Source organism: Lolium rigidum, chromosome 4 (genome assembly GCF_022539505.1).
Source record: "Lolium rigidum isolate FL_2022 chromosome 4, APGP_CSIRO_Lrig_0.1, whole genome shotgun sequence".
Lineage (NCBI taxonomy): Eukaryota > Viridiplantae > Streptophyta > Magnoliopsida > Poales > Poaceae > Lolium > Lolium rigidum.
Genome location: NC_061511.1, coordinates 258,757,380 through 258,770,164, shown reverse-complemented (window position 1 = coordinate 258,770,164; position 12,785 = coordinate 258,757,380). Strand labels below are relative to the sequence as shown.

The 12,785-nt window shown below is 42.1% G+C and overlaps 1 protein-coding gene across 1 annotated transcript; it reads left to right on the top strand.

Annotated features, from left to right (window-relative positions):
* Window positions 1-217: 217 nt before the first annotated feature.
* LOC124707585 (delta-1-pyrroline-5-carboxylate synthase 1) lies at window positions 218-7,907 on the top strand. Its single transcript, XM_047239248.1, has 20 exons — window positions 218-337; window positions 1,077-1,148; window positions 1,239-1,445; window positions 1,535-1,696; window positions 1,883-2,160; window positions 2,787-2,937; window positions 3,043-3,207; window positions 3,330-3,407; window positions 3,492-3,581; window positions 3,688-3,774; window positions 3,864-3,950; window positions 4,018-4,114; window positions 4,443-4,546; window positions 5,037-5,112; window positions 5,705-5,855; window positions 5,974-6,042; window positions 6,208-6,274; window positions 6,361-6,431; window positions 7,373-7,452; window positions 7,613-7,907. Exons 1-19 carry the CDS (start codon window positions 278-280, stop codon window positions 7,449-7,451), a joined length of 2,151 nt encoding a protein of 716 aa, XP_047095204.1. The 5' UTR covers window positions 218-277; the 3' UTR covers window position 7,452; window positions 7,613-7,907.
* Window positions 7,908-12,785: the final 4,878 nt, after the last annotated feature.

Sequence of the window (12,785 nt, the reverse complement as noted above, 5' to 3'; positions counted from 1 at the left end):
CGTCGAAGTGGGGAGCGATGACGCGCGGGGCACGCATGGGTGGCGGCGGCCGCGCGGCAGAGGATCACGGGAGGTTTGTTGGCAGCAAGCTGCGCAGCAGCTGGGATTTCTCTTGCGCTCACGGAACGAAACCCCACTTTAAAAGGCCCAGGGCTCTATCCTCCCTCTAGTCTCTCCCAATCCCACCCGCCTCCCCACACATCGCGGCCGCAGCGACGAGGCGACGAGGGGCCGTGAAACGCAGCGGATAAGCGACGGCGACCTCCCGCCCGCGGCCATGGCGCCCGCCGACCCCAACCGGAGCTTCATCAAGGACGTCAAGCGCATCATCATCAAGGTGATTTCTTTTCACTATCTGGCGGCGGCGGCCGCCGTTTTTCCTGTTTATACTAGATCTAAGCGCTGCTGCTTCGTGCGCGATGCTGTTTTCTGCATTGCCGTGTTTCCCGAGGCTGTCTCTGACGCAAATGGAGGATTGATTTTTGTAGAGTTCTTCACGGTTGATTTGGGTCGTCTGTCACAGTTTTGGATTAGGACGAGTGTAGACGGGGAACAGGGGACGGAGGGGTTTTGCCTGGGGTTTGGGTTTAACCCTGTCACGCGTGCGTTGATGGGCGAAGTCCCCATCTTCAGCAACTATCGCTATAGGAGCTTTTCATGTGCCCAGGATGTTTGGGGCCTTTTGTAATCAGCCATCGGATAAGCTTTAGGGGAAAGTTGATTCCCGTCAGATGGAAATGGATTGAGGAAAGGCAGAGAGAGAGAGAGTATTATGGGAATATTTCTCAAATTTCATACGCATGCGAGCAATCTCGAGATTTCATTGCATCAGTGATGCATTTTTCTTATAAATAAACCTGGGGACTTGTTATGATCCATTGTGGTAAATTGTTTGGAGAAGAGAAGATTACTTTTGCCAGTTTTGTGTGGCTCTGTCTAAAAAGTTGCCAACTCTGGGCATGCGTATTAGAGAGGCCGAGGAATCTTATAACGAACGATGGAATACAGAAGCCATAGGGACAGAGTCTTGATCCATGCTCCTTTTGCTGTCTCTTAATTCCTTTTTCTCATGACAGGTGGGCACTGCCGTTATCACCAGAAATGATGGGAGATTGGCTTTGGGCAGGATCGGATCCCTGTGCGAGCAGGTAACATTCTGATTTCTGAACTTCTCTACAACGTAAATACGCAGTCTGATATCTCTTGGCGGACCCTGAACCTACAAAATGGCAATGCAGGTGAAGGATCTGAACGCTCAAGGATACGAGGTGATTATGGTCACCTCGGGCGCTGTTGGCGTGGGGCGACAGCGGCTCAGGTACCGGAAGCTCGTCAACAGCAGCTTCGCTGATCTGCAAAAGCCGCAGAATGAGCTGGATGGGAAGGCTTGCGCCGCTGTTGGTCAGAGCGGGCTCATGGCGCTCTACGATATGCTGTTTACCCAAGTGTGTCTATTTAGCCTGCCATGAATTTTGCTGAAATAATTGGTACCTTGTCATCTGTTTGTAACACCATCAAACTTCCCATGTTGCAGCTTGATGTATCGTCGTCCCAACTTCTTGTCACAGACAGTGATTTCGAGAATTCCAACTTCCGGGAGCGGCTCCGTGAAACTGTTGAGTCATTGTTAGAGCTTAGAGTTATTCCAATATTTAATGAAAATGATGCCATCAGCACCAGAAAGGCTCCATATGAGGTGCGTTTTGTACAATTCATAAATAGAACTGTAGTCTTTGTCTGACGTTGCTCTGTAATTGCCATATTGGTTGCGTAGTTACAGCTCCACTGTTGCATCCATAAATAGCCATGCCTGTCCAGTTCCATACCTGCCTCAGCACTTTTATCATTTGCATTGTGATGTTCACCAACATTTCTGTCGCAGGATTCATCTGGCATATTCTGGGATAATGACAGTTTGGCAGGACTACTGGCATTGGAACTGAAAGCTGATCTCCTTCTTCTACTCAGTGATGTGGATGGCCTGTACAGTGGTCCACCAAGTGAAGCTTCCTCAAAGATAATACATACTTATATCAAAGAAAAACATTATCATGAGATTACTTTCGGAGACAAGTCTCGTGTTGGTAGGGGTGGCATGACAGCTAAAGTCCAAGCTGCTGTCTGGGCTTCAACAGGTGGTGTACCTGTTGTTATTACAAGGTAATTCAAACATCTGTCCTTCATCTGCCTAACATTGATATTTGTCACATACTCACATGTGCACACTTCATACATTCTATGGTGTTTGTTTTTCATCGTATGCAAGTAGTAATGTATACCATTTGGTAACTCGTGATTTTGATTCCATCTTGTTAGTCTGCCAGACCTGATTAAATACTGCACTACTAATTCTTAAGTTTTTAAGTCATGTAACTTGACGCTCATCAACGAATTTTAAAAAGTCAGTTTAAATCGTCTTGAACAATAAAATTTTAAATGATGTGAAGTCTAATGTGTAGTGGTTAGATTTTTTACATTAAATGATGAACTGGTCCACCACAATAATTCTGCTAAAAGTGTATTTGCTTTTGAGACCCATGCACCTTGCATGTTATAGTAAAACTTGGGTTGCGATGCTTTCTGCCTGAACATGGTATGGCATTATTGTTTAGTAAAGAAGCTTGATTTTTCTGTTTTGTCAATACCTATAAATGCATTAACCCAAGTAATAAGCTTTATAATCGATCAATTTGATAGAACCAAGTAAGCTCCATTTGTTGCAAGCTACATTTCATTTCCACAGTGAATGGACTAGTAATTTGACTTTTTGACTGTTTTTGTTGAAGTGGATGTGCATCTCAGAGCATTGTTAAAGTTCTCCAAGGGGAAAAAATTGGTACTCTTTTTCATAAGAATGCAAGTTTATGGGAACCATCCAAGGACGCTAGTGTCCGCGAAATGGCTGTTTCTGCAAGAGATTGCTCGAGGCGTCTACAGGCATATTTCTTTCCACACATAATTTCTGCTCACTGAATAGGGCAAACTATCTTTTCCCTTGTGCTGGTTCTTGATACTGATCCTATATATGGACACTTGGAACAGAATTTGTCATCAGAGGAGCGCAAGAAAATACTATTAGATGTTGCGGATGCTTTAGAGGCAAATGAGGATCTAATTAGATCCGAGAATGAAGCTGATGTAGCTGTGGCACATGAGGCTGGGTATGAGAGTTCTTTGGTTGCTAGATTGACTCTAAAACCAGGAAAGGTAGACAGTTGCATAATCTTGTTTCTTTTGAACTGAATTGATTTGTTAGATATGCAAAAGTTGCTTCTTTTCATTTTTTACATTGTTCAATTGTTGATCAAGTTTACATTTATTGTTTATAGATAGCAAGCCTTGCCAAATCTGTTCGAACTCTTGCGAATATGGAAGACCCTATTAACGAGATACTGAAAAGAACAGAGGTGAATGCTTGTATTAATACTACACTTTGGAGCTCCTAAACAAAAAAAGCTTCGATGTTTGAACCGATTGGTTTGCCTTTTCAGGTTGCGGATGGTTTAGTTCTTGAGAAAACATCATGTCCTTTGGGTGTTCTCTTGATTGTTTTTGAGTCCCGACCTGATGCTTTAGTCCAGGTATTTTTAAATGTTGGTCGGTTATACTTTTTTTTGTATAATTCACGTGATTTCATTTGATCTGTACAAGTATATTAAGCAGCTTGGTTTGAACACCATTGTTTAGATTGCGTCTTTAGCCATTCGAAGTGGTAACGGTCTTCTCCTAAAAGGTGGAAAGGAAGCGATGAGATCAAACGCCATATTGCATAAGGTATTATCTCTGCTTTTGTAGCTTTCTATTTGCATGGTGTTTTATTGTTAGCTCTAGTGTCCTTAAAAATCTCAATGAACTGTTTCTAGGTTATAACCAATGCTATCCCTGACAACGTTGGTGAAAAACTTATTGGCCTTGTTACAACTAGAGATGAAATTGCAGATTTGCTAAAGGTGAGCATTCAATACTATGAAAATAGTGGTTGTAGAATTATGCCTAAACAAATAATACAATGTACAGCTTGATGATGTCATTGATCTTGTCATTCCAAGAGGGAGTAATAAGCTGGTTGCTCAAATCAAGGCAACGACTAAGATTCCTGTTCTTGGTCATGCTGGTAAGTTTTCTTTCAACATTATTGTTGCTACTACTAGGGCAAATGCTTAAATCTTACCCCCCTGGCCATAATATAATTCTTTATTTTTTAAAGCAAACCTCATCAACTTTGACCAAGTCTATCGAGAGAATTATGTATATGCACAATATTAAATGTATATCATACGAAATATACATCATAATGAATCTAATGGCATTGATTTGGCATCCTAGATGTTGATATTTCTTTCTACATGGTCAAACTTTGCATCATTTGACTTTTTAAAAATTATATGCACCATTTTGGCAAGGAAGGAGTTCTTTTGATTCTTTTTGCATCTTCCCTGCAGATGGTGTTTGTCATGTATATATTGACAAATCAGCAGACATGGATATGGCAAAGCGTATTGTGATGGATGCAAAGATTGATTACCCAGCAGCCTGCAACGCAATGGTACTTGTTTAATGTGGTAGCATGTAGATTTTTGGATAGATGTTTTTATTGGTTTTTAAGTACTTTATAGAGCCTCTTTTAATTTGGTAATGTTTATACAACTATATATATTTTAAAAATCTATCTACTTATCTTTACTGCAGTTTCCTGTTGCCACACCAGGCATATTTGAATTTCGTGCCTGTCACTGGCCCACCATATTTCCTAATGCTGATTAAATAAATATTGTTTGCAATTGATAATCATATGTGTGTGTGTCATGCTTACTTCACTGTTAATCTTACCACTTTGAAGTTTTTAACTTGATGGGTTATTAAATATTTCCCTTGAGATCATAATATATTTTCCATATTCTTTGCCATAAAGATTACCTGCAATTTTTGTTATTGGGTTTTCTTCTAATATTTTGGCTGGGTGGTGATTTCTATTTTGTTTTTTCAAATTTCTCCAGCTTTGTATGTTTAGCTGATTTTGGCTGTATTTTCTGTAGGAAACATTACTTGTTCATAAAGATCTTGCCGAGACTCCAGAACTTAATGATGTACTGGCAGCGCTCAAAACAGAAGGTTTGCCTTTTGCCCTTTGTTTGTTTTAGTTGTATACCTTTTCTGTTGATTCTTATATGTTGTCCATTCAAGAGTCGATGCTATACTTTTTACTAGTTTTTAATATTCAAAAATATGTGTTTTTTTTACACAGATATGAAACTTTTACACGTTTAAAAGTGTTTTCATCTGCTTATGAAAATGTTAGTTATTAACAATATCGTATTCAAGTAGTTATCTGTCAAACACTAACTCTGGAAGTAACGAAAAATGGGAGTATCCTGGTTTTGTGGAAAAATGCATTCTGAATAAGAAGAGTAACAGATAGTACCACCAGCTCACTTTACATTGCTGTTTCACAGTTCACATTGCGCCATACATGGAAGGAAATCACTCAGAGTCCTTACCAATTCTCATAAATCACTCAGCTTTTGCGTGAACACAGAATTGCTTAAACAATTCTACTTCCATGCCAAAAGTAGTGTGTAATATATGCAGTTCCTTTAGCTTTTAGCAACAGAGTCATATATGATTTGTTCTAGGCTTGTATTTTGATAAATGTTTGTAATTTGGATTCATCATATTCTGTGTTTTAATTAGAGCTGTATTGCAGGAGTTAATATTTATGGGGGGCCTGTTGCGCATAAAATATTGGGCTTCCCGAAAGCAGATTCATTACATCTGGAGTACAGTTCTATGGCTTGCACAGTTGAGTTTGTTGATGATGTACAATCAGCAATTGACCATATACATCGCTATGGAAGGTAGCTAAGAGTTGTTGTACCCTGTCTCCCTCATTCAATTTCTAAATACATTTATATTCAAGAAAACTGATATTTGGTTAAACGTATTACTTCTCCCTGCTTTATGTTATATTTTCAGTGCACATACAGATTGTGTGGTTACTACAGATGATAAAGTAGCAGAGACCTTTTTACGTCAAGTTGACAGGTATTTTAGATAAAAAATTCTGTCTTCAAATTTAGCTCTTGTACAGTTTGAGTTAACAGATTCCTGCCATGATTTCTGCTATTCCTGTTGACTAATTTTCTTTCTGATATTCTGGGAGGATTAGGTGTCTAACAAGTTTTCTGTTTTACTTCTAAAATTCAATAGTGCTGCCGTAGTATACAATGCAAGTACAAGATTCTCTGACGGGGCTCGTTTTGGACTGGGTGCTGAGGTACTTCTTTACATTATATGCTATATGTTGTGATCATTTTACCATTATGTCTGTGCATCTCTAATCCTTTGGAATATCTTGAATAGGTTGGCATAAGTACTGGGCGTATACATGCACGTGGACCTGTGGGTGTTGAAGGCCTCTTAACTACACGATGGTATGTGGAGCTGGCTATTACAGTCCTACTGTTAGCTCATTCCTATAACTTCAAAACCTGCATAACCCAATCAACCGGCCCTATCTTATGAACCAATCCAGGACATGCATGAAATGTTTCAGTTACTGTACAGTCTAGACCTATATATTTTTTGTGAAAAGTTGATATCACGCTATAGCTCAGTTCTGTGGTAATTGAAGAGCAAATTTATTTTGATAACTGGACTCTAAAAATTGCCCATCTTGAAATTTAGAGGTCTAGCCACCTTCAGGGAATTTAGGGGATGGCAAAGCCGATTTGGATCTACTAGCAAATAGATAAACTATCTGATTTCTCCTGATCCATTTTGGTTTTAATCCATCCAGGGCTATTATCATCAACATGCCCTCCCATACTGTGATATCTATTCGAAGATTACACACCCCTTAACAATGTTGCTGTTCTACTATGCAGTGATAGTTCATCATTGAAATTTTTGCTAGTTGTACTTATGTTTTGCACTTTTGGCTGCAAAATTATTGCTTTAACCAACTGCTATATGCAAAAGTGAAAAAGATATTCTTTAGAAAATTAACTGTGATTGCAAATGGAGCTATAGTCTAGAATCAAGAAAGCGGGGAAAATTAACTCATCATGCTGACTTTATTATTTCCAGTTCTCAAGCCGCATGCTAATTTTCTCATGAGCAGAATAAAGAAACCAGTCACATGAATAGTCTGCATCTCAGTCAGCAGATGGGCAATCACAAACCATATAGCTAAAATTAATCTTCCAAGCAAAGAATTAGCTTCTTCATAGCAGAAGGGCTCAACATTAAGTCTGCATTGCTGTTGCATCATCTTCCATTACTTTTCCTGTGACAAGTTCTGAACTTTTTTTTAAACGAAATACGGAGAATAAAAAAAAATACTTATTGTTGAATGATTTATTTTGATATGTAGGCTCTTACGAGGGAAAGGGCAAGTGGTGAATGGTGACAAGGATGTCGCATACACCCATAAGAGTCTTCCTTTGCAATGAGGTGTGCTTCTGTTCTCACATTCTGTTTTATTTATTTTATACTTATTATATTTATGTACTGAATTGAATATACTGAAATTTCCATATTCAAGTTTTTTGCGGAAACACAGATCCGGTAGTTTTGGTTCTATACTTGTTTATATGATTGAGCAACTATGCAGGTCATTGCTTCTTGGTCAGGATTCGGTGCAAACCATGTGAAGCATGATAGCTAAATCAGACTAAAATGAAAGAAAAACGGTGAATCTTGTGAAGATTGAGGGGTGCTGAATCAGTTAATTTGTGTAAAAGCCATCTTATTGCGCGGTTTAGTAGATCAGTTTGTATTAGATTGGAGGTTTCGGCTCTCCAGTGTTATAATAAAAAAGAAGCAGCAATGCTAGGAGTGAGAAAATACTAATGTATTGACAGTTCGGCACTATAAGCAATATGTTGTTTGACACCAGTAATCTAGCAGCATCTGAATCATTTTTTTGAGAACCCGTAGCAGATCTGCGTGTCATTGTATTAAGCTTAAGAAGAACGCCAAAGAATGGCTACAACACATCACACACGCCTTGCGGCTTACAACACACTTCTCGAACAACAACTTGTGGCTTACAACACACTCCTCGAACAACAAAGACAAGTTCACATGTTTGTGTGTTTATTTGACCCTGAAGCTGTATATGAGCTCATGAAATAATCGAATGTGCTTATCCAGACCATCGACTCTTTTGCACTCAAATTTGGAGGATTGTGGGTTTTGGTTCTTCCCTAGCTGGTGTTTGGTGGGTGGCTGATCCGTGGGTCCTCCCTTGCCTCCTACCGATCCAATTGTAGTTAGTTCCTTCATAGAAAGACAAGATTGAAATACATTAGGGGAAGCGGCTAATCCTAGTGAAGTTTGGTTGATTGGGTCATACAGCTTTAGGAAACTGGGTTTGCTAGGGGCGCGTTTGGTAGGTATTAGCCCATTTAGCTCGCACCTAGGGAGACAGAACTTGCAGTTTGGTTGGCTGAAAGGTCTCTGTTGTGGCATGACCAGTTTCCAAAGCATTCTTGGGCCAGACCGGGGAGGAGCGTTTGAATTGGCCGTTTCTACCAAGTAACACTCGTATATCATCTCATGCTCTGCCGGTGCAAAGGGCATTTTTGCCAGCACGAGCGTGAACGAGCAAGGAGATGGCGAGAGCACGCGCACGTTACGATGAACTGCAAAAGGGGAATGGGGATGATTTCGTCACCTCCTGCCGAGCACCCTCCCCTATTTCTACCCTCCATCATCACGGTCTGCCGAGCACCGTCCTCCATCCCCTTCCCAGAGCAAGTACGGCGGTGGCGCGCGGCAAGGCTACTTTATCTTCTTCGTCGAGTTCTCCTTCGCCTCCAACGAGGACTGTAAGTAACCGTAGCTCCAAGCAGGTTGGCTAGGGTTAGATCTTGGAAGGGATTGCCATATATGGCTAGGTTTGACATGAGAGTTGCTTGTTAATCGATGATCTATGGTAGGTACTGTCGAAATTTAGTGCTTGTTGGATGAAATCTTGCATTGCCCTTTGCCATATCTTCTTTGTACGTTTGTAGATTCACGTTCTATATACTAGATTAGTGGTTGTTCATGGTATGAGTTGGAGATTCGATGAAATCTTACACTGAAATCTATGATGTGTGGTGATTGTAGGACTGTTTTGTGACGACTTCAGCGAGGCCATGGTCCGTGTTGGAATATGCAGACCGCCTCGCAAGTGCCTGATTCATATCCCATTGCTGAGTCCGAGGTGTCTGTGTCGGATGTGTCGATCAACGAGGGCTCTCTGGCTTCCCTCGTGGCCAAGGTCACGGTAGAGGTGGTGGCAAGGATAGCTGCTAGGAAGAAGGCGAAGGCCAAGAATCACATCGACGCGGAGAAGGCCATGAAGGATGCGCATAAGGGAATGATGAAGTGGCTCCTCTTCATGTCCAGCTTCATGTTGGAGAAGATGTGCGAGCTCATCAAGACCGGCATCCAAACTAACAAGTGTTTCAAGGAAGTCCATCTGACTGCCGTGGCCAAGGCCCTCCTGGAGCACGGTCATGACATTAGCTCCACGCAGGTGTACAACCACCTGAGAAAGTGGAGGGTGAGGTTGATCACCATTAGGAGGTTATGTGATCTTAGTGGAGCTCAATGGTGCGAGGAGAACAAATGCATTCTTCTGGACCGAGCACTACCACAAACATGTCTCGGTTAGCACACAATTTTCCACCATTGTAGCACTTTCATAATTCATCACTAACGTGCACAACTAACACACTGTCTTCCCAATCGTAGGATCACCCCAAGGAGTTCATGAATACGCCCATTGCTAACTATGATAAGATGCATACCATCTTCTCGTTTGGCCTCGCCATCGGCAAGTACACCATGGGCTCGAGTGAGCCCCCGGGCACACTTCCAGCTGAGGATGCTGACACCCAGGAGTCCAACACATTGATCCTTGATGGACTCACCTGAGAAGCCCGCTGACGCCTCTAAAAAAGTGTTTTCAGGTAAGAGGAAGAGGGGTGCCTTCATGACAATGAGCTCCCGGACTTCCCCAACATGACGATCATTGTGAAGGACATCACAGAGGCTATCCAGGACAACAAGACGACAAATCGCACCCTAACCTGTAATAAGCAGTCATCATGGATGCTGGCTTGTAGTCGACAACTTTCTTGTGACGGTAAAGCACACGTCCGTTGGGAACCCCAAGAGGAAGGTATGATGAGCACAACGACAAGTTTTCCCTCAGAAAGAAACCAAGGTTTATCGAACCAGTAGGAGATGAAGGCCACATGAAGGTTGTTGGTGGAGGAATGTAGTGCGGCGCAACACCAGTGATTCCGGCGCCAACGTGGAACCTGCACAACACAATCAAGATACTTTGCCCCAACTTAACAGTGAGGTTGTCAATCTCACCGGCTTGCTGAAAACAAAGGATTAAACGTATGGTGTGGAGAATGATGTTTGCTTGCGAAGAACAACAGAGAACAGAGATTGCAGTAGATTGTATTTCAGATGTAAAAGAATGGACCGGGATCCACAGTTCACTAGTGGTGTCTCTCCAATAAGATAAATAGCATGTTGGGTGAACAAATTACAGGTGGGCAATTGACAAATAGAGTTTCATACACATATCATGATGACTACTATGAGATTTAATCAGAGCATTACGACAAAGAACATAGACCGCCATCCAGCATGCATCTATGCCTAAAAAGTCCACCTTCAGGTTAGCATCCGCACCCCTTCCAGTATTAAGTTGCAAACAACGAGACAATTGCATTAAGTATGGTGCGTAATGTAATCAACACAAATATCCTTAGACAAAGCATCAATGTTTTATCCCTAGTGGCAACAACACATCCACAACCTTAGAACTTTCGTCACACCGTCCCAGATTCAATGGAGGCATGAACCCACTATCGAGCATAAATACTCCCTCTTGGAGTTACAAGTATCAACTTGGCCAGAGCCTCTACTAGCAACGGAGAGCATGCAAGAACATAAACAACACATATATGATAGATCAATAATCAACTTGACATAGTATTAAATATTCATTGGATCCCACCAAACACAACATGTAGTATTACAAATAGATGATCTTGATCATGTTAGACAGCTCACAAGATCTAAACATGATAGCACAAGAGGAGAAGACAACCATCTAGCTACTGATATGGACCCATAGTCCAAGGATGAACTACTCACGCATCACTCCGGAGGCGGGCATGGTGATGTAGAGCCCTCCGGTGATGATTCCCCTCTTCGGCAGGGTGCCGGAGGCGATCTCCTGAATCCCCCGAGATGGGATTGGCGGCGGCGGCGTCTCAGTAACTTTTCTCGTATCGTGGCTCTCGGTACTAGGTTTTTCGCGATGGAGAGATTATATAGGCGAAGGGGCAGCGCAGGGGGGGTGCCCGAGGGGCCCACACCATATGGCGGCGCGGCCAGGGGTGGGCCGCGCCACCCTATGGGGTGGCCGCCTCGTCGCCCCTCTTCGTCTCCTCTTCGGACTTCTGGAAGGCTCCGTGCAAAATAAGACCGTGGGCTTTTGTTTCGTCCAATTCCGAGAATATTTCCTGTGTAGGATTTGTGAAACCAAAAACAGCAGAAAACAGGAACTGGCACTGCGGCATCTTGTTAATAGGTTAGTGCCGGAAAATGCATCAAAACATCATAAAGTGTGAACAAAACATGTAGGTATTGTCATAAAACTAGCATGGAACATAAGAAATTATAGATACGTTGGAGACGTATCAATGGACAATGTTGGCTTCAGTGAGGAGTCTCTCATGGCGGTGCTAATGACAAAGGATTAATTTGTCAATGCCTACAGATTGTAGACTAGGGTTTTGCTAGAAGTAGAGGGCAAGTAGATCTCGAAGGTTTCAGCCGAAAAGTACTCGACGATTGTAAAACTAGGGTTGCCTTAACCGTAGATTCGATCCTTTCTTTGTCCCTCGACTCCCCCTTATATAGAGGGTGGGGCCGAGGGTTTCGTAATACACAAGTTACAGAGTTCGGGTGGGTTTCGTATCCAACCCGTAAGATTACAAATCTCTATCTTTCCTAATACAAACTATCTCTCCTTAACACTAAGTGGGCTTCCGAGTCTTCTTATTCTTCGAATCTTGGGCTTTTAGTAAACCCGGGTACCATCTTTGGCGGGCCCATTGGGGATGCCTATGTCGATAGCCCCGAGATTTTTCTTGAATCGAAGAATCAGGGAAAATCTCCAACTTTACTCATTACATAATCTTTCGATATGCAAATGCTATTTTGTACGGGGATAACGGTAGTTGGGGCTAGTTCATCCGACGGATCGGTACTAGTTAACTGCTCTAGTGGCAATCCGCAAAAACCTACTTCAAGATCACGTCCCTAGACATGATCTCGGGATACTGGTGTAAACTTCGACAGGTGCCGCTTAAGGTCTTACCATTCTGTCGAGTCCCAGTCATATTTTATCGGGTACCTAACGCGTCCGTTAGGATTTTCTTCGTATCTGTTGATACAGAAAAAAGTAGCAATCCGCCGTCAGAGACGGTGCCACGCCGCTTAGAACGGATCTGGGGTCTTACCTTCGCAAAGTTTTGCGGCATTCAGAGATTTATTCGCGACTTTTAGCGCTCTGAGAATATATTGTCGAGTGCTTTTTCGGCTGTTGGAATAGCACATTTTATCGAGTCATATTTGATGACTTATTTTGTCTTCCCGATGGGAGTATATGTAGAGTTATCTTTGTAACTCGAAATATACTCACTTCTACTTCTTTCTTTTAATATAAATTCATCGGGCACGCGAACAGCGTTCCCGATGGGAGT